The 22,547-nt window shown below is 39.3% G+C and overlaps 1 protein-coding gene across 1 annotated transcript in view; it reads left to right on the top strand.

The window, feature by feature from the left end:
* Positions 1–422: 422 nt before the first annotated feature.
* The window catches only part of ADSS1 (adenylosuccinate synthase 1), a 30,073-nt gene continuing 7,948 nt past the window's right edge, over positions 423–22,547 (top strand). The window contains exons 1-10 of the mRNA XM_065839199.2: positions 423–670; positions 14,332–14,434; positions 15,613–15,675; positions 16,424–16,474; positions 16,802–16,868; positions 17,982–18,089; positions 18,435–18,516; positions 19,483–19,609; positions 20,926–21,080; positions 22,293–22,417. Of these exons, the coding sequence (XP_065695271.1) occupies positions 485–670; positions 14,332–14,434; positions 15,613–15,675; positions 16,424–16,474; positions 16,802–16,868; positions 17,982–18,089; positions 18,435–18,516; positions 19,483–19,609; positions 20,926–21,080; positions 22,293–22,417 (1,067 nt within the window). The 5' untranslated portion in view covers positions 423–484. The remainder of the gene's footprint in view (positions 671–14,331; positions 14,435–15,612; positions 15,676–16,423; positions 16,475–16,801; positions 16,869–17,981; positions 18,090–18,434; positions 18,517–19,482; positions 19,610–20,925; positions 21,081–22,292; positions 22,418–22,547) is intronic.

Below are 22,547 nucleotides of genomic sequence, written 5' to 3' on the forward strand. Positions count from 1 at the left end.
CCGTGACAGCCACATGCCTCGGACCCGCGTGTTGCCTGTGTCACAGAGCCATATACCTCAGACTCTTGCATGAGTGTGCCTCACATGACGCAAGCCCGCATGACCCAGCCCAACGTCTGCCTGTCTGTCCGTCTGTGCCACAGGCCTGGCTGCCTCAGACAAGCGCGTGTGTCTGAGGGTGACACGGGCCCATGTCCCTCTGAGGCGCCCGTCACACGCGTGCCCCACAGTGCCACAGCCTCTGTGCCTCGGAGGTCGGTGCGTGCGTGTGTGCGGAGCCTGTGCGTGTGTGCGCACTCGTGCGCGGACACGGTGCGAGTGTCGCCGTGCGCGGCGGCGGGGCGGCCGGCGGGGCAGCCGGACCCTCACGTCAGCGCGCCGCGCGGGGCGGGCGGTGGCGGCGCCGTTAAAGGCCGGCGGCGCAGGCGGCGAGCGGAGATTGGGCTGGGCGCCGGCTCCAGTTCCAGCCACCCTCCCTCCCACCATGTCGGGCACCCGAGCGTCCAACGACCGCAGCAGCCACCCCGGCGGCGGCGGGGTCAAGCGGGCGCGCAGCGAGCCGGGCGGTAACAAAGTGACGGTGGTGCTGGGGGCGCAGTGGGGGGACGAAGGCAAAGGCAAGGTGGTCGACCTGCTGGCCACCGAGTCGGACATTGTGTGCCGGTGCCAGGTGGGTGCCGGACCGGCTCTGTCCGCCGGTCCCCTGCCCTGCGTTTCGTGCTCTCCTCGGCCCCCGCTTTAACCTCCGCTCCCCTCAGCCCGCCGCCCTCCTTCCCTTGCGGGTCCCCTCTTTTCTCTCCCGTGCTGCTCTCCCCTTTCTCCCCTCAAATCCCGTTTCCCTCCGTCTGCCCGCCTTTATCTTCTGCCGCTCCTGCAGGTTTTCTTCCGCCTCTCCCCGCTCCTTATCGCTTCTCCTCGTCACCTCTCCCGCAGCGAGCCGGGGGACGCGAGTGTACTCCGGTGGGCATCCATGTACACCCCCTCCCCCAAACCCCCCCAACTCTCCCCGGTTGCTCCTCGAAATGCCAGTCGGAAAGAAAAAGCTCTGAACTATAAATATAAATAGCTGACCCTTCACGATAAGCGACACAAGATCCCGAGGGGGCGGGCGGGCGGGGGGGGCCGGGGACCGGGACCGTCTGCCTGGGGCGGGGCTGCGGGGCCGCAGCCCGCGGGGAACCGGCTGCGCTCTGGGCGCTTCCTGGCGCTGGGTTCTGTTGAGGAGCAAAGCCCCGGAGCCTCGGGTGGGGCCGGCTGCTTGCAAGGCTGAACCGCTGCCTGGAAGAGGGCTAGGTGGGGGTCTCCGGGCTTGTGGGTTCGCCGGGAAAAGAAACGTGAAGAAGCGGCTTGACGACCGGCTGCTAATAAACACCATGAGTTTTTCCAAGTTTTGCTGCAGGGTCTTTTTTTGGATAGGCTGGTTGTGTTCCCTGCAGAACGCCTGGAAGTTTATTATAAGAAATATTTTAAAGTGGGGTATGAGTAAAATGCAAAAAATAAGTTATGTAAAAATACAAGATTTAAACAGTTTGATGAAAACACGGAACATTTTACATGTCTTTGCTTATATGTATTTTTGAATTGAATATAATCCAAGGATTCTTAAAACTGTTTGCCTAGTACAAACCAAATTAGACACAAAAGTGATCCCAAATAATAGCAATAGCTTTTAAAAGAACAGCTTTCAAACATTAATTATGAACATACTAGATGAACACAACTGAGAATCTGTTCAGTTGTCCCTGTAAACTATATGACCACATTAATAAGTATTCAGCTTATTTCAGCTCACTTGGTATGTACCATAAAATTTATTCCGCTTTAAAATGCATGGTAGCTACTGAAAAGCTACAGATATCCTTGAATCTGAGATGATAAATCCAGGTATGTTTGTGTCATTAAGTATATGGTGTAAATAAATGTTGTAATGAGAGTTAAGTATTTAGAAGACCGAGGAAGTATTTTCAATTGGAACATTAAACTCACAGGATCTTGAATCACCTTGGGGAGAAGTTTCCATGCACAAGTTAGCTAATAAATATATATTATCAAGACTATAGTTACTTCTCAATCTTCTCCCTCCCCTCCCCCCCAGTAAGCTGTTGCTAGGAATTTAAACACAGGTCTCATAACTGCTTTGAGAAAACAAGATTTAGCTTTTAGCTGAGGAGGAGCATTTTATATAGGCCACAATCAGTGCTTTCTCATGGGTTTACTGTTACAACTGCAAGAAATCATATTAGTTCTTTTTAGACCCACTTCTGAGGGATGCCTTGGGACCTTTTTCAAGATGGATTTGCCGTCCATCCGGAGAACTAATTTGCAAAGCATGGCCCCAGGTGCAGGCTCAGAATACCCTTTGAAGGACCCTGAGTGCGTGAGTGTGTCGGTAGGATTAGTGTGTTAACAACAGGCAAGATGGCTTTGATGGTTTAATATGGTGTTGGGCACATCTAGATCATCTTTCCATAGCCTGAGGGTGGATCTAGAATTGCTCTGGACTCTATTCAGAAAAGTGTACACAGATACACACACACACACACACTGTGTATTTGAGACTACAATAAGATTACTAATACACTGATTTAATGGTCTTCAGGATTAGAGTTCAGGGGAGAATATGAAACATTTGAAGGAGAAAATATGAATAATGATTTACTTCTGAGTAGCAAAAATTATACAACTTAAATGAGAAGTGGGTGGGTTGTTAGTATTTAAGTGGGGGTTTTGTGCATCTGGTAACTTTGAGGATGCTTTTTAAAAAAGATGCCATCTTAGTAGTTTAATATTTTGTACTTTCAAAGCCAATCATGCAAGTAGGTAACAGTGTATGAAATGTTTCTGTTTGAAATGTTGATTTCTCTGAGTGAAAATGGTAGGTCATTAACTTACAGGTGTAATCAGTTTGAGGGGGAATTCATTAGTGCTGCATATTGCCATGAAAAAACTCAGCATTTGCACCAGGATCTTGCTTGTGTCACGTTCCTCCTAGAAACTAAGAAATACTTTCTCAGTGTGATAGCACTTGAGAATTAGAACAGATTGCTTTGAAAAGAAATCCTGAATGGCTTGCTTCTTAAGAGATTTTTGCCAAAATACCAGAAAAAGCTCCATCAGGAATTTTTTGTTGTTTAGATTGACAAGGTTATTTCCTGATGTCCTGTGCACCCCATTTTCTGAGACATTGATGAAAATGGTGTTCAACAGCTTGTTTTGGTCCTCAACGACATGGAAGTAGGAAAAGCTAGAAAATGAATGTCTGAAAGGGGGATGTTTATGTATTTTAAAACAGTGTCTCAGCTACATTAATCCTTCATCATGGCAGGATACTCTTTGAGCTAATGTTTTAAAAAAGGGGTTGTATTGTGTTCCCCCCCCCCCCCACCTTTTGAATAGGAGTTCAAATCCTGGGCTGAATTGGAGTTTGAAAAGCTTTCTTGAAATAGTACTTCCCTAATATTTCTATGAAAGGAAATAATTTTCATTAAATGTTTCTCAAGTATTTTTAGTGTGTTGGTTTCATGAGAAACATCTGTGACAACTAGATTGCTACAGAGGAAACGAAGTAATATTTCCTGGGATATTGGAAAGAAAGGCAAGCAGGCAAATAAGTCCTTTAACGGCACAATGGAGGCTTCAAAATATGTTAAATAAAGAAAATTGTGCATTAAAACCCTAGATTATTTAATTTTCCTGAACTTTCAGGATTTAATTTCACAGGAATTGAAAAATCTCAGTTTGGTGATCATGTTGTTTCAGTCTTTCTCAGTACTTACACAGTCTAGGTCAAAACAAATTAGGTACACACCATAATTCGCTTAATTTTTCACATTAGAAACCCTGAAATATGTGGCATAAATTAAATATGAAATCTTAGTTCACTTGAAGTAATTGATTTCATTTCACCCATATACTTGAAATGGAATGTTTCAATAAGGGTGAAAGATCTCTGGATAATCTCAAAAATGATGCTTGAGCAAAACTTTTCACAGGCTGCTTTCATTAAAATACCAGATACACAGGCACACATACTCATATAAACAACCAGAAAATCCATTTCTGAATGGATTAATAACAACAGGCAGTTTAGGGCTGTTAAGGAACTGAGTAGGTTTATCTAAGTTTGGGTTATTAATGAAGAACATCAAGAACATTTTTCCTCTAAATTGCTCTTTCAGCAAGCAAAGACATTCAGAAGCAGAATGATAGAGGCTGATATTTTTCTTATTGTGGCCTCCTGGGGTATAGAACTGTCCCATTATGCTGTGCAACGCTTGATCTCTGGTATGTTTTTACAGAAGGATACAATCAAAGAGGTCCGCTGCAAATGTTTCATTTTGATTGTTTTGTTTTGTTTTTTAAAGAATAGGGTTTGTGCATTTGTGTAAAGCTTCTAGCTGAGAGAACATCAGACATAAAGAAGGAATTTGACATTTTTCCCAGCCTCTTACTCTGTTGTCATAGAACAAGAGGTCCTAAGCTTAAGTAATACGGATGCACCTACTGAAGAAAAGAAGTTTGGCATTGTTCAAAATGTGCCTTCACATTGTGATTTCTTCAGTGGCCGCTCCCAATCCAGCTGTTTTGCACTTCACCTCACACGTTGTTGTACAGTTACCTTAAAAGCTCTGGTTTGCAGTTGGTTTTGCCTGCCTGTGTTTACGTAGATGATTTCCACAGATGTGGTTTAGAGCATGACCCAACAGTCAACTGGCACAGATGCTGGGGTGATGGACCCCCAAATGCACCACTTAAACTATTCCCAAAGAGTTGTATATAGCACTGCTGGAATAAGTTCACAGTTGAGGACAGCTGGCGGTCACACAGTTCTAGCAGAGACTATGCATGATACACTTGTAATAATAATTTTTCATTGAGTGTATGTACAGTGCAGTTCTGCATGAGTGCAAATGGAAAAGCAAATAGCATGCGTTGACATAAATGGCAGAAGTACCATGCGTCTTTGCTGATAATGTTTAATTACTGATGAGATATTTGCTCTTTTATAATACAAGTGTGTGCCAAGAATGTCTAGGAATTCCTGTAGTTATGGAGATTAAACAATTATGCCTTTTCTGGTCAAGTTTTCTCGTGCAATAAATTGTTTTTCAAAAAGATATCCAAAAGCATTGGAGGAAAATGCCGTTAAACAATTTGATTAGAAGTTTGAAGGAGAGGAAAGAGAGAAGATTTCTAAAATCTCAGTGTGAAAGATATGGAAAATGTTGCTAGTAAACTGGTAGAGCCCCTGTGATAATAATCATTACCTGCAGTGGGTTTGATCTCAGTTACTGAAAAGATTGGTGAAACAGTTGGAGCAGGAATTAGTATCTTTCCTTCACTTCATACTGAAACCGGTGACAATGATTCAGCAGCAGGGACTAGTCCAAGACAGTTTTTAAGACTTCTTTCAAGCCTTCATTTGGCACTGCTGTTCTAGTGCTGCCCATGCCAGTGCTGGATGTGTCAGACCTGTGACACTTCTGGCATCTGGAAGCCTGGAAACAATCTGCCTGATGTTACCAGCATTCCCTTCAAGAGCTGGTGTTGAAGAAACAACACCAAATTGTAAGAATGTGGTTGCAATAAGAAGAGCTGTTATTAGGTTTCTTTAGCTTCTCATATTAATGTGCTTTTATTTTTCACTAATTATGCAGTCACTTTTAAAAATGTTTCCTCTATCCAAGTCAGTATGCTTTCAAGTTAAGAGCTACTTTGGTTTTAGAGAGGCATCATCCGATCTTTTCAGACAGATAGACAAAAATTATTGTTGAAGAAAAGCTGAGGAAGTTGAAAAAGGTGCCAGAAAAACTTGCTGTTAATGGTTGAGTAGTTCGCAGTTATTTGGACTGAAGAGATTTAACCAAGTTATACCCCAAGGGTGTTGAGTCTCTAGTTTTCTTGATGTAGTGGGTGTTAACAAATAAGATTGAGAGGGCCTAACCAGCAGGAAAAGCTTAGCAATGGTTTGGGTTTGAGATACCATTGCAACATGACAGAACAATCCAGGAAGGGGTAAAGGACATGCCCAACACTTTCCATACAAATAATTGTTGTGTATTATTGGCAGTTGCCTTATTTTCTTGTTCTAGTGTTTTCATGAATGAAAAGTAAATACCATATATATTAGAAATAGTACTTTGAAGAATGCAAAGGAATATACTGTGGGCAAATGATTGGAAAATAAAAACCAAACGTGGCAGAACTGCCAGAGAACAAGTTTTTTTCCAGTGGTTTAGGTGCGAGACAGGACTATTTCCCTTATTCCCCCGTCGTGCTGCTGACGTGGCTGGGCAAAGCAGCTGCACGTTGTTGTGACTGTCCCTATTGATCCTGGGCTGCTGGAACTGTTTGCAACGGGGATTAAATTAGGGCAGTTTTATGTGATGACTGCATAGAGTTACAGGGGCTCGTTGGCTACTGTTTTTCTCTGTGTGTATGGATTGTGTTATTCTCCTTTCAGTGAGACCTAACCCTGATATTTAGTAATTTCTCCCTATAGGATAAAGTATCATGTAAAGACTTTAATCTCCTAATGATTTAGTGCTTGATGATTTTCAGTGCAGAGATTGATGACCTTGGAGTCACGAGTGTGCAGTGACTGCAGGACTGTGGGTTTTGATTTCTCTAATGTTTGGGAAGGTTGATAATCCCAGTTGCACGCACATGTACATTCATACAGACATATTCCTTTCTAAGTAATTTTTGCAAGATTCCCTGCAGAAAAGCAACTAGCTTATATTTTGCTGCTTAACACAGGAGAGGATTCTTTAAGTGTGGGCATTGGTTTTCTTAGCTACAATAAAGAGATGCACCCTTTCAAAATTGAAACATTTTGTTGCAAGCTCTAACTTGTTGGATATTTTATCCAAATTTTACTTTTCATTTTGCTTATACAATACGTACATGCTACACAGTATCATTTTAGGCTTTAGAAGAACTTGGTGACATTGCTATTTTAAACTAGCCTCTCCTCTGGGCATCAGCGAGATCATCTCAGGAGCTCCAGGATTATAAATACTGTATGAGAAGGTCAGGTTTAAAGTTTCCAAATCTCCATAAGAAAGCGAGCTTAATTTTCAATCCCCTTTATAAAGCTTGATAAATTTATTATCCTGTACAAGCATCAAAAGAAAGCAACTGAAAATTAAGCTGAAATGACATCTGTTCTGTTTCATTCCTGTCGTAACTCACTAGCTGTTGTTACTTGTTTACAGATATAAGAAAAGTTATGTTCATATCCTTGGATCGTATTACTTCCTACAGGGACATGACTGCACCTCTGCAGAAGAGAGGGCTGAAGATTAGCAGACATATCTAGGTTTATCCATGTGTTTGATTTCCTTTCTTTTAGGATTCTGCTAACATTAGTCGGAATGTTTTTTCCACTAGAGCATTTTCTATCAATTTACCTTGAATTTGTTATTTTCATCTTCTGCTGTAGTAGTGTGGTGTTTTTGCAGTGGTCTGTTGGAGCAGATTGTTTTCATATGGTTGGACGAAACTTTAAATTCTGTTTGAGAGAAGATAAGTGGAGTTTATAACTGTCTAGTTTGCCTACGCTGATTGCTGTTTAAACCTGAGTTGAATTAGACCTGCCTTTTCCAGTTGTGTTTTTCAGATACTTAGGGAGACCAAGGTATGAATATAATTTACGGCCACTTTTTCTTTGCAGTAAAGGAAAAATACTACATTATTACTGCAAAATATGATACAAGCTTCAGGCTTGGATATTTGCACTATAATTATTTTATATATTTCTTTTAAAGGTCAAAAGTTTTGCTCAGTTTGTCTCTCGATTGTTTGTGTCTATAATAATACTAATTAGCTCCTTAGGCTTTAGGTCTCCTTCCATGGGAATTAAGGAGTTTTTGAAGAGATCACTATTTGAATGGGGAAGGTGGGATCCTGTGATTTTTGTTTATTCTATGAGGCAGTGAGAAGAGATACAGCAGGAACACACTTGAGCAGATGCAGGAATCGGACACAGCAGTTCTGTGCGGAGTTGTCCTTACTCAAAACTGTTATTGCAAACGTATTATTTGGGAAGAAGAACAAGCCAAGCTACATTTGGCTGATGATAACTCGTGTCAGGAGATAAATACTTGCAACTCACTCCAGCTCCTTGTCACCGCCGTAGCTTTAAAATCACCGCTCTGTCAGTCATTCTGGTCTAAGTGTACTTCTGATTATTTGCTAACCCAGCTCTTTGCAATGGCTTGGGTTAGAAAAAAATGAAAGTTGTGATCCACTCCCTGGAACCAAGTTGGGGTGAGTTGGGTGGGTATCAGGTAACAGTTTAACTGGAAAAATTAGCAAGAAAAAACTTGCAGTAAAGGAAAATATAACAAACACCAAAGGCAGTGCCTCCCAACCAGAATGTACAGCACTCCCAGTCATCTGATGAAAGCTTTCACACACAGGTGATTTTGTGCCATTGTGTCCAAAGGTCTGAGCATTCAAAGCATTTAATGCATTGCATTTATGCGTATGTTGGATTTTTTTAAAATCCAATGACGTTCTAAACTCATTTGCAGTGGTGTGAATTAAGAGACAGAAAATTGCACCATTCAGGTAAGAAAACGGAAGTATTTTATAGTCTGTTTCATAGTGTGATGAGAGGTATTTGGCCAGCAGATGCGGTTGAATTTCAGAAAATGTTTTGCTTCGTTGGTGGATGGAATTTGTAGAGCTGAGACACTTAGAATGAAAAGAGGTGAACAGGAATCATAGCATTTGTTTTCAGATGTGGTCTTCCCAAACCACTGGTTTATAGCTGTTATTCCAATTCCTAGATTATAAATTCTTAGATTATAATGCCAGACAGGGTCATCTTGTAATCTTGTCTGAGTACCAAGGACACAGTATTCCAGTAGCAGTTGCACCATGGCCAAAAGGAGAGGTAATACAATCTCCTCCTGCTTGATATTCCCATTTATACATGCAAGGCTTGCATTAGGCATATCAACTGGTACTGAAGCTGTGTTCAAAAACCTCCACATGCTTCCTAGCATAGACACCTCCCATCCAAAGTCTGACCTGTCCTTTTGTTTTTAATTTATTTATTCCAGACCTGCTCATGAAAAATTATACGTTCACTGTTTATACCAATTGGCCAAGGAACTCAGACTGCTGCACGCTGCTGGTACACCGCTCAAATAATAGTTGATTTAGATTTTCCTCATTGCGTTGATTAATATTGCTAACAAGAAGAGGGTGAGAACTGATCCCTGTGGGGCACATCAGAGACATACCTGTTGTGAGTTCTAGTTTAAAACTATCATCAGGTTCTAAGGCATTTCAGATGTGCTCCGCTGATTTTTGTATCAGTCTAGTTTGTTAGTCAAGTTGTTCTGGGGCATTGTGGGGATCAGTGAGCAGATGAAGGATGTGCTAACCAGCAGAAACCAGAGTATCTGGAAACGCTTCTCCCACATGTGCAGAATGCAGCATCTTGCACTGCCTGGCTGGCAAGAGCAGGCAGAAACACCTCTGAGCATCAGGACATGCTTCATTCCTATTCAAACATGTTTCATAGGCTTCCTGCTGCAGGTACTGAACAGCTTCACTGCTGCTCTGAATAGAAATTCTGCTTCTACCATGGGATGTTTCAACTGCAGAGAATCAATGATTTTTAAAAGATCAACCTTGAAATGGCTGAGCACTTTGAAAGGTGGATTTGCTGCTTCATCTTTTGTCTAAGTTCTACTAACAAGATAAGGACTGTGTTATCCTCTGCCATGCTCTTCGTAACAATTATTAATTCTCTGAAAGGTAGTATTTATACAAGCATACAGTTAACACTGGTAAAATGGAATAGCTTCTCAATTTAGTTTATTGATGGCAGTGCTCATGTTCACATCCTCTAGAACAGTAATCAAAGTACATCACTTCAGTGGAAGAATCCAGTATCACAAATATGTCAGCACATGAAAAGCTTTGAAAAGTATTTTCTTTTTAAATAATGGACTTGAAAAAAAAATTTGGATGTTTTGTGAGGCAGCTTAAGTTCCTTTAGCTCCTTCTGGTATTGGGACAGCATGCAACTTAACACTTTGATTATTAGAAGTCTGAAAATATAGATTAAAATCTTTCAGGAGAAAATCCCATTTTTATATGTGTCCAACATAAGCATTCTTTAAAAATAATCGGGGAAATAACAAAAAAAACCCAACCCTACAAACAAAAAGCCTCACCATATAGGATAACTCTGCTCTGAAAATAGTGCCTAGTATGTTTCCTGCTGTTTAACTCTTGAAAACGTAATGTTGCAACTATTTCCATTAACTAACTTGTTTTCCAACCTGGAATGACAGGCATCTTAGCTTGTTGAATTTAAACCATGTCTCATGGACTCATGGTCTGCTGGATTTTAGAAGAAAGGAGGTATAGCTTGCAGTGCTACAGGTAATAAAGCATGCCTTAGGCAGAATATATTGAAATCATATGTATTGAATGCTGGTATAGAGTCTCAATTTCTAGTGCTTTCAAAGATAATCAAAACTGATTTGTTAGGCAATGCAGGTACTTCCAAGAGGCTGAATACTAATTTTCCACTATAGGCTATGGATGACTTAAATGAGAGTTATTTTTTCCGAGGTGCCTGATTTGAATGTGGGGAACTTTAACATCCACCAAATACTGGTAGAAACAAGCATTTTTCCGCTCTGAATCTTTAACATAACTGATACGGAGATCGGCAGCTGTGGCTGCACACTCAAAAAGAATTTTCTGTGTTCTCTAGAGATGAGTTTCCTAAATGATATTTAGGTCTTTTTATTACTGTGCTAAGGGATTTATCATGTTGTCTTTGGCATGCTTAATACTTTCTAGTTCTCAAGTCACACTTCATCGCTGCAGTTTGCTGTAACTGATAGCCCCAAACACCTGTACCTGGTAGTTTTCCTGCATTTTCTACAGTTTTAATAGAGTCACTGGAGATTAAAGTGGCTTTACAGAAGGCACACGAGTGCTGCTGAACGTGTTGGAATCACTGCAGGTCTCAGGTTGAACTGGATGCTGATGTTCAAGGTGCTGCTGCCATCCCAGTTACACTCATAGCCTTTCGGAGCTTCCAGAGCTCACCGAATGGTTCCTTCTTGGGAACAGAACTTCCCTCTCTGGAGGAGTTTAGTGGGAATGCCCAGGCTTTCCAGATTTGGCAAGTGAATGCTAGTTGTTATTTCTGGTCATACTATCATTTTGCAATACAGATGATGCCAAAGTGGCATCATTCATTAATCAGTAAGAACATTACTCTTGTCAGAGAAACTTTTGAAGAACCACAAAAGGCGGCAGATATGGTCTCTGAAGACATAGGAAACTGCAAATGATGAAAGACAAATAAAATTCACATGAGATCAGTGATACATAGCAGAGATTCTGTGGACTGGGTCTGGATATTAAATGGAAGCTCATTATCCAGGGCCAAGCAGAGAGACCTTGGTCTAAGTAGAAGCATCCTGAGGGTCCAGAGAATACGGTCGCTAGGTGTGTTAGTGCTTGACATCACTTTACTGAAATACCATTTGAGGGAAAAGAAGGGCTCTTACATGACTGCAGTGTGCAAGGCATTTCCCTCAATTGTGTAATCTCCAGATTAAGCCCACGCAAGCTTTTATACTTGATTAGCAAAATAAATGGCTCATATAGACCCTATATGGACTCTTAGAAGTCAAGTAAAATTAGAAAAGGAGTAGATATCTTTAATATCTGAGCTATTTGACTGCCAGTATGCTGTTATTAATAGAATATCTATGAAACTGAACGTGAGAAATTACTGAGATGACCAGATAATAAATTGAAAGTATCTCATCGGACCAGCAGTATGTTTTGCAAGTTAGATCATGTGTGATGGGCAATTCAGTGCTCTGCTACCACTTCAATTGTATTTGTAAAAATGTAATTAACTGAGCTGGAAAAATATACTTGGAAGACACTTGTTTAGAAAATGCAGACCAATGTGAGCGGTGCACAAAAACGGTTCCAGAGCTGTCAACACTAGCTTTAGATTTAGAAAAGTGCTGTTTTATAAGGTTTGTCACTGGATTCTTGGTTTATATTGTCTATCCAGAGGGACTGAAAGTGGATTCAGATATTTTGACAATTAAAGGATGCATCGTGTCTGCTGATGTTTCTGCACTTCAGCATTTTCTTCTATGTATGCCAGCTTTCACAGCTGATTGACTAAATCCCTTTTTAAGCGTTTGCTAAAGAGAGAAACAGCATTTGTCTGGGTATCAGTAGTTCAGGAAAAATTCCAAAACCATAAACTATCTTTCATAAAATTTCTCGTATTGGTATATCCCACCTTCTAAAATTTTGGATACCAGAAAACACTTCTGACTATAATTTGGGAGCACTGTTATCTCAGATTGTGAGTCCTAAAGCCTGATTTCATTTGTTCATGTTGATTAAGAAAAGTGGAATGTAACTATGGTATTAGTGACAGCAAACACTTTTGAAGGAGCCTGGTTCTCCATTTTCTCAGGAAATCTGAAAGTTGTTGTTTGTAGTAGAGATTAAATCAGTGTTAAATGATGGAATTCATTCTCTTAATGTTTGTCTTGCCATTGCCTACAGGCAAGCAGGAAAGCAAAGCTGATTGTCTCAGAAATTATTAGTCTCTTTCTTAAACCTGAGACCACTATAGTAAAATAAACTAGTGTTTCAAACAGTGTAATCCATCCAGTCTCAGACCTCTTAAATATCATGTAAAGGAGTCTCCTGCATGATTTATTAGCCTGCTAGGTAGTTCAGTACCTTTAACTAGATCCGGGTTCCTACAACTGGCTTATTATATCTGGGAGGCAAGCTAAATACCCAGGGATGGTCCTGTTTTCTTCAGGATTGTCTGGACAAGTAATAACTCTGCATTATCAAGACACTTGGGAGTCCTTCATAGCCCAAGGATGAGCTACCCAGCAGTTTGCTAAATCAAATGAAATTTGTGCGTGCTCCAGTTTTTCTGTTACAACTCCTACTCTATTCTCCCTTATCAGGTTTATCTGCTTAAACTTCATTGTTGAGTTCACGTCTTCAAAAATGTGAGAATTACTATTGTTATATTTAAAGGCACATTTTTAATGTTTTTCTCCATCCCACTGCTTAAAAAAAGCTTAGAAATTTTTTTCATATCCTGTAGCTTTTATTTTCTTAATGTTGTGTTTCAGCATATATTCACACTTCGAAAGAAATTTCAGTTGCTGTTTTTCTGTATATTACATGCAAACAAATAGGCAAATGAGTAAATGAAACTCTGGAAAGACCTGTGTTATATTATTAATTTTTACAAATGACTGTCCTTTCTCAGAGTCTTCATACAACTTCTCCACTCATTCAACCAACATTCTTCATTATTTGCAAATTATCGGTGACAAGTCTCAGTTTGCCTTCCAGCAGATGCCCTCATTCAAGATACTTCTATGTCATTCAGACCTCATATGAAATCCACAAAGATTTATAATTGCTTGGGAAAATAGAAGGCCTGTAGCACCACATCAAACAAGTAGTCAGGCAAAAAAGTTAAATCGTGGCAGAACAGCAACGAACATTAAGCCTGCTAAGAAAACTGGACCTTTAATTTTTAAAACTCTGTAGTGTTTCTGTTCAAATCAACTCATAACCTTGTTTTACCTCTTCCTGAGTTTGTGTGTTGTCTCATCACTCTCTTTTAAAGCTGTTTGCAAAAAATCAGTTTCTTGAGGAAAATACCAGCCCCCATTCTCAGGTCTGGTAGATGGTCAGATAAGGTTTGAGTAGTAGCAGACTCCATAAAATGGTGGTGGTCATAACTGGGGAGGTCATGCCTTGACAGGGAGATTCTGTGAAGCCGCAAAGACCAGACAGACTCCCAACTCTGTACAGACCTTTCATCTGGTACCCCTAGAGATGCAGGGACTGGTTGTGCGTGGGCAGGCGGGAGGAGCTTCTGTTCAAGGGGAAATATTGGGCATTGTAGGCTTAAGCCTGAAGAAATGGCTGTGCACAGATGATGCCCAAAAAGGGCGGGCTTGTGTAGGTCTGTCAGAGATGGGACTCCATGGGTGGCACTTCAATCCAGTTTTGTTCCCAGAGATCTTCATTTCTCTTCAATCTTCTACCAGGATTCCTCCGTTTATTCTTGCACTGCCCTAGTTCTGCCTTGACTCCGTGGTATCTTTCTGCCCCTTTTACAAGCCTACAGCAGCTCAAGAAACTGTAGGGTGGAGAAAGCAATGACCTAAGACACGAATGTGTAAATAAAAAGAGATGATCTTGTCAAATCATCTGCTGGGTATTGAGATTGGTGGTATAAGGCCATTAATCTTGTGGTGTTTCTTTCTGTTGCAGGGTGGAAATAATGCAGGCCATACCGTGGTTGTCGATGGGAAAGAATACGATTTTCACCTATTTCCTAGTGGCATCATTAATCCAAAGGCAATTTCATTTATTGGTAAGATAATTTTGGAACTTATTAAATAAAACAGCATTATATGGTGGGTAGCTGCAACCATATTTTATAGCACCAAACAAGTTAAAACATATAAGTTACTGTCTTGGATCTGCTTTAGGTTCAGCTGTTTGACTTTTTATTTCATCGCTGCTTTAACACGAAGAGTTATTCTGCTTTCAGTGTCAGTTTAGTTTCTGCTACTAGAAAACTGAAAGCAAGACCCCACTCTTTCTATCAGGTTATCATCCAGTCTTCTTTTTGTTCATATTACCAGCTTTTTCAGGTGATATTGTATTTCACTCTAAAGATATTCAGTGCAAATGGCATCATAAAAAGTATGCATTCCTTACTGAACATTAAGCTCATTTTAGTGATAGACACATTTAAGCCTTTTATTTGTCCGAAGTTATTATCCTTTCTGACAGAAAAAAATGTATACAGAATGTGCAAGAAATGAGTGTAAGTTTTAGTGAGTCGTGGATTTTCAGTTTTGTTCCATTTGATAACTTCTGAATGGATGATTGAAATACATGAAACACTTTTTTTTCTCTCTCTTTGCTAAATATGGTGTATTGTCTTGCTTTCCAATTTACTCCCTTGTCAGTTAAAGACTGTAACTTAAGTTATCCTAAATTTAGGCTGAGACAGACTCTTGCAGATATTTCTGATGTTCCCAAGAAGGAAGCAGCAGCTGTTTCCAGCCCACTACATCACTAATCCTCCACAATTCTTTATTGTAGCTCAAAAGCAGGGCGAAGACATTGCTGATGTGTTACACCATAGTTTGAGCTGAGTTTAAAACAAATACGTGAATATTGCAGAAAACTTAAATACTGTTGCACAGGCTTGTCAGTGTTGTAAGGCCACAGACTTCTTTATGCTTTTACCAGTGGAGAACTGAGGCTGAAGTTGTGGTGCAAAGTCCATGACAGACCAAGACAAGAATCCACCTGCCGAAGAGACAAGCAAGCTCTGTTCATTCTGATTTGAGCAGGCTTGTAGCTGCCCACTCAAAATCAGGATTTATCCCAAAAGTTCTCAAGGTCACTTAATGAGATACGTGGCCAACTTAGCCTTATTTTTTAAGTAAAATTTCAGACAAAGTGTTTTCATGCCTTACCTCCTAAGAATGAGTATTCAATTTCTTGCTTTAAAATAAATCATTTATGTTCCCAAAGGTAATGGAGTCGTTATACATTTACCAGGCCTGTTTGAAGAAGCTGAAAAGAATGAAAAGAAAGGTTTGTATTGAGTAATTTTTAACCTTTCTTTATGGTGCCAGCCAGGTTGAGGGTTTGTTTAAGCCTTTATTTCTGACCATAAATACTCAGTGCAATGACATTCTGGATTTTTAAATAATGAGGAAAATGGTATTTAAAATGTTGAATAGTGTTGTAATCTTCAGACAGATTTTTCTAAAGGCATTTTTTTCATGGGTTTTCAGGAAGTTCTATGGCATTTGATACCGTGTTAGAAAATAAAATCCTAAAATGTGTGGCAAAGCTCCCTTTGACCTCAGACTGAGATGGATTAACCAGAGTTTGTGTTCCCTTTTCCGTGCCCAAGTATGAACTCTGTTCTGCTTTGAGACAGATGGTCTTCTAAGGTCCCTTGTTTTATGATTCTATGTATATAAATTCTCTATTTTCTGAGGCATAAATTAAGCTTGTGGTTTACTGTATAGTGTTACACAAAAATCGTTCCTTAAAATAAGAATTGTGTGTAAGCCACAGCATTTTGTCATTAAGAAGTGCTGAATGTCTTTGTCCATACCAAAAAGAAAAAGTAAAAAATGAGAAAAGTTTGTAAACAAAAGCATTGCTGATATTTGCTGTTCACTTATTATATATTTTTATCCATTTTTTCTACAGTCTTCTTAACAAAAAGTTATATAAACTAGAAGACAGATATAGGAAAACTAAAAGCAAATCTGAAAGTTTGACCAATCAGCACAGCTGAAATCGTACTTTTCCTTATGTCTTCTGACAGGTTTAAAAGATTGGGAGAAAAGACTGATTATATCAGATAGAGCACATATAGGTGAGTGATGATTGGGGGAAAAATCTCACAAATGATTGCTTAGCTCATGGTGCTAAACTACATTATTACTCCACAGAGCAGTCCTGTATTTGATCTAATCCGGTTTCTTTATGTTGTGTGTCTGAAACATAATAATAGAATTTGGATTGCTGAAGAGTGATGTTTCACAACGTTTAAGGAATAACTTGCTCTGTTTTCACATGAGGAGGCCTGTGCACTATCAATGATAACAAAGGCACTTTGTCATGACATTATAGATGCCTGTGATTTAAAGAATGTTGTTTTTCCTTTGGTCTCCCACTATGTCCATTTGATTTTCCGTTGCAGTGTTTGACTTTCACCAGGCAGTAGATGGGCTCCAGGAAGTGCAACGTCAAGCACAAGAAGGAAAAAAGTAAATATCTTTAGCACCTTCATTTAATTAACAATTAAGCTAATTTGAAAATTTGATGTAATTTTGGGAAACAGAAATGCAATGTATCTCTAAAGAGCTTTGATGTTACTAATTCTGTGGCTCTGTTCTGCTCCTGCTTACATTAGTGAACCAACTCTGAGGTATTACTGAGAAGGCAGGCTATGAATTAATGCATATTTCCATTTTCCACTTCTGTGAAACATATGGAGGCATTTTAAAATTCCTACCAAATCCTCAAAATTAGTTTCCATTAAAATGATGTTTCTAATCCAGTTTGATATCAGACTAGTGATGCTCTTTTGAGTCAGGTCTGAAGAGTTGGCATGATTGGGTTCCACACTTGTAGTCATTTATTGTATATTCACTTACACTTCATGGAGATAGTAGTTTCTGGTTTAATCTTGCACTTTAGTACAGTATGTAACTATTCGTACTTCATTATTCTGGCTTCTGAAAGAACAAAGGTTTATATGAACACTGTTTTTCTCTGATGGTTTTTGAACCCATTGAACAATTTCAGCTGAACCTACCATACAAACAGAGATCTCAAAATTACTGTATTTCTAAAATACTCATGGAAATAGGCATGCAGGTAGGGAAATAGCTTCAACTTTTTTTATTCTCATCAAGGTGAAGGCTGCAGCAACAATTCATAGGGACAGGTGGTAAGAATAATGCCGAAGCCATAGGAAACCAGTTTGATCGCTCACAGAACTGGTTGTATTTACAACCAGACAGTGCTACAACTGTGAAAATGACGTTTGTTACTTATTGTTTGTGGTAAGGAACCCAGTAGTACCACAGGATATTAGTGTATGATAAATGTATATACAGATATGGTTTCAACTAAGCTTGTCTCAGCCAGACTCAAGGCTCAATGCTTTACTGCATAGCATGCATATCTGCAACATATATGCAAATCCACTGAAGCATGAAAGTTGTTGTATATTTATTATTATAGAACTCTAGTCTTTGTTTTGTCTCCACTCTTGTACCCAGTATATGGTATATTGAAGAGCTTTAACAAAATTACCTAGCATAAAACCTATTTTTCATATATTTATACATGTTTGTGGGGTTTCTTTTAATAAGTATTGGCACAACAAAGAAGGGGATTGGACCAACATATTCTTCCAAAGCTGCACGAACAGGCCTTCGAATTTGTGACCTCCTTTCTGACTTTGATGAATTTTCTTCAAGGTACAACTATTTTCATTTCTAAATATTATGTGAAAGAGTGATACATTTTGGCTGCCAGATTTGCTTTTAAGGAGATGTTTTTAAATATGTGTCTGAATTTTGTATATAAGTTGTCTAGAAGGAGAAGAAAACTGGAAAGAATGTGTGTGTTTCTTTCCTGTACTTCAGAGTTTCTCATCGTTTAGAATGTAATTTTGTAAACTGGGAAACGCACTGGCTGAGTTCTGGGTGTTTTATCCCTATAGCTCTTAGTATATACTGTGTATAATATAATCTGAGTTCTTGCCAAAGGTTCTATGAAGCTCAAAGAGTGTTCTTCATAGATATGACTTCAATATTTTACAGATTTAAAAATCTGGCACAACAATACAAGTCAATGTTTCCCTCATTGGAAATAGATATAGAAGGGCAATTGAAAAAGCTAAAGGTAAGGATTTAACACTTTTAATACTTATTCAGTTTCAGGGAAAATATAGAAGAATAATATTCATTTTAATTAAAGTAAAAATGAAGTTTACCAGAACTGCTACTTATTAACCCAGTTAATTAGTTTAAATGAAAAATGCATATCTTTGTTATTATAAAACCTTTTCAGAAGCAGTAGCTATACCTTTTAATAGAATGTTCTCTTATTGTGACCATTAAAATCAATTTTGTGTATGATGTATTTCTCCTATAATATTTTACTTTTTTTGACATAAACTAACGGTTGTGTTAACGTAGCCAAGAGAACACAGGGTGACACTTGCAGTTAGCTGTCTCCAGCTGTGACTGATCCAGTCTGTCTGAGAGACTTCCAGGCTTGCTGAAGAATTGTGTGTGAAAGCTGCATTTCAAGATCCTGGTATTACAAGAATAACGTATTTTTATAAATAAATGCAGAAGAGCCACTGCTAAAACATTGTCTTTCATGAATATGTAAGAAAAGCGGATGCTCCTACCTTGCTCAAGTTTTGTCACTTGTTCAGAGCAGACACCCTTCCTCTAAAAACGTTTTTTAATATTTGTGAGTAGTGAGATATATATTACTTCTTTAAAATTTTGGAGCTTCCTCTGTTTATAAGTCCCACTCTCTGTGTGTCTAGACTACAGACACACTATACAGAGACTGTAGCAACAGAATGAGGTAGGTACACAGCATTTCTGTGAACAGAAATGGTACAGAAATTACAGCATTCTAATACCATAACAAATCATGGGTTTTTTTAATGTGAGTAGTTCAATACATAGATTTGTTTCCAATAGAATATAAGCTAATGGTTGTGTTTTTCAGATAAAGCACAGTTATTAAAGATGATGTGTTAAGCCTATCTGTATGTTTCAAAAGTGAACACAGTGTTCCCCACTTCCAGCCATTGTCAGGGGAGCCTGACATTTCTACTCAAATTTGCAGGGATACGCTGAAAAAATAAGACCCATGGTTCGTGATGGAGTGTATTTTATGTATGAAGCTCTTCATGGCTCCCCAAAGAAGATTCTTGTTGAAGGAGCCAATGCAGCATTACTTGATATTGACTTTGGTAAGTTAAATTCAAAACTCAATTTAACTCCTAAGAGAGAGTTTTATTTTGATTTGTGTTTATTATCAGCTTTGCAAACAGCAGGAAAATAGAGGAACTAAATAGTCTTTAATAGGAACAGATCTCCCAAATGTAAAACGCAGTAAACCAGAGATTGTATCATTATCAGGATTAAGTGCTTAGCGTTTAAATATTGATTCTTTTTATTTTATTTTTACTGAAGCTTAGTCCAGTGGAGTTAAAATTTCACTCCAGATATTCTTGTCTTTATTACTTCTAAGTGTGTGTGCTCATTGCTGTACATTCCAGGCAGCCATTGCAGCGCTGCCATGATAATTCCTCTGTAGAGGAGGGAGGATCAAGCTGATGCAGATAACCTGTAAGGCCAAACCTCTTCAGCTGACCTCTGCTCTCTTACCAAAAGTGTAATTAAACCACTGAGGTCTCCATGAAGATGAAATGAAGAACTGGAGAGATGCTCCAATCCAGAGTCACAGTGTAGAGACCATGAATAACTTCTTAAGACTTGGAAAATGTGCTGCAGATACTCAGAGCTGCTCGTGTGGAGCACTGGGAATGTCAGTCTGTGTCCTTTCCACCAGGCTGTCCACGGATGCTGCAGAAATACTTTCTGTGATACACAGGATAGTGGAAAAAGCTTTACAGAGCAGCAGCATCCTGTTATACAGGGGTGTCAAACTCATTTTCACTGGAGGCCACATCAGTAGTTACATTTATACAGTCCTAAAATTACATTCGGCCCCTTGAAGGCAACCGCAAGGTTGATGTGGCCCCCAGTGAAAATGAGATTGACACGCCTGCTGTAATAGATCCAGTGTCTGCTGTGAGTCAGATTGAGATTCTTTTAAATTTCCCCCTTGTGGGCAATCCTCAGTGAAAGTTGCAAAGGATGAAGGCAGAAGAGCTTACGTGTTGGAACGGATTGCACATACTTGATACCTCTTTAAGTATAAGCAGTATGTTTTCTTATTTGTCTTGCTCACTAATAATATGCTTATAGAAATTGCTAGGATGTCAGCTATTTGAGTGGAAAAAAAATCCTTCATTTTGAGTGGATTTCTGTGGAGCTTCAGAAATCTAAATACATATTATTCAATTCAGGAGGAAGCAATTTGGGGAAAAACAGCTTAATTTGTTCTCTTAAAAGCAAAATGAGGATGTGTAGTAGGAAGAATTTGCCCTGCTCTCTGGCTGCTATTTCAGTTTAGTTGAAAATCTCCTTTCAGCTCATAGAGGAAAACTGGTCTTTGTTATCTTGCTGAAACAGGGTTGTGCTGTTGTGTTTTTTCTGGCAGGCACGTATCCTTTCGTGACTTCGTCAAACTGCACCATAGGTGGTGTGTGCACCGGGCTTGGTGTTCCTCCCCAGCACGTCGGTGATGTGTATGGTGTGGTGAAGGCTTATACTACTCGGGTGGGAATTGGAGCCTTCCCCACTGAGCAGATTAATGTAGGTTTTATGTTACAAAATGCAATATCTACAGTTGCCAAAAAATAAGGTCAATAGAATGGGGTAAGGGTATACAAACAATAAATAAGCACCATAGTAATAACACCAAGCGATGATACTCACGGAGAGCATAGAACTACATTAGAAACTTCATGTATTTTTCTTCAGAAGAGAGAAACAGAGTGTGATGATGTTGTCATATGACAAGTGACCACAGTTCTGTTGTAATGAATGATGTGAAAACAGATTTAATCATTTTATGTAATATCGTAGGTACATTTCAGTGGCAAGAGTTTGTTGTAGACTGGAACAGTAAGTGCATTGCAGGAAAGTTTAAATTACAAGATACAACTTCTGTGCTTAACAGCCTGTGTTCCGTGTCACTTATAGAATAAATGTGGTGTGTATGTCAACCAGTCATGCACAAATTGATCAATAAAAAGAAGGGGAAAGATTTTGATTCTTTTAAACTGTCTATTGTATTTTCATTATCAAGAAACTAGAAAGCTCAGGGTATCGATTGAGCTGTGCACACAGCAATCTCCAGGTCAGTGATCTGAATCTAACTTCAGGTTTTAGTCACTAAAATCCATTCTCTAATGGCTCATATAGATCAGTGATGTCCTTTAGTTTTATGAATCATGAGTGTAAAGTTTCTTTCTCCTTCATTTTTAACACATTATAAACACGGCGAGAAGGGAAGAGTTGGCAGTTTCATATGGTGGGAGAACCTGGGAGCCCTAGGCATGATCAAGGAGCCTTACCAAGACATTGCACAAGCACTGATCTTGTCCCAAGCGTTTACAGTGTTACCCCCTGCCAAAAAAAAAAAAATAAATAAATAGATGCCAGAAGAGTAGATGAAGAAAGTAAACACAAACAGAACTGTAAACTGGGCTGAATTTTCAAGGAAATCTTCCTATCAGATGAAGAGGGAAGAAAAGTGTCTTCTTGGAACATGAAATAGTCATATTAAATAAGTATTTTGGAAATGCTAGTGATTGAAATACGAAAATCTTGTGTACAAGGGACTTAATTCTTCACCTTAGTCCCCTCCTAATAAAACTCAATTATTCTTTTTCTTCCTACAAAAAAACCCCCTTGGAATTGAACAACTATATTTGTCTTGCTATTTGTCTATATTTGTGTAGATTTTGTTTTCCTGCTATTTTTCAGTGAAATACCATCAGCATTCTTTCTGCCTTCTTTTAGGAAATCGGAGATCTTTTACAGTCCCGTGGCCACGAATGGGGAGTAACTACAGGCAGAAAGAGACGCTGTGGCTGGTTAGATCTTGTCATTTTGAAATATGCTCATATGATCAACGGATTCACTGCGTAAGCATCACAGATTTTGCGCTACATTTGGAAGTGATAATTTTGTGCTTCGCAGAATAAATATGTAGGTAACATTAATATAAGTCCAGTAAAGTGTTACATTTTAAGCAATAAAATAATTCACGATGGG

This window comes from Patagioenas fasciata, chromosome 5, assembly GCF_037038585.1.
Source record: "Patagioenas fasciata isolate bPatFas1 chromosome 5, bPatFas1.hap1, whole genome shotgun sequence".
Taxonomy (NCBI): Eukaryota; Metazoa; Chordata; class Aves; order Columbiformes; family Columbidae; genus Patagioenas; species Patagioenas fasciata.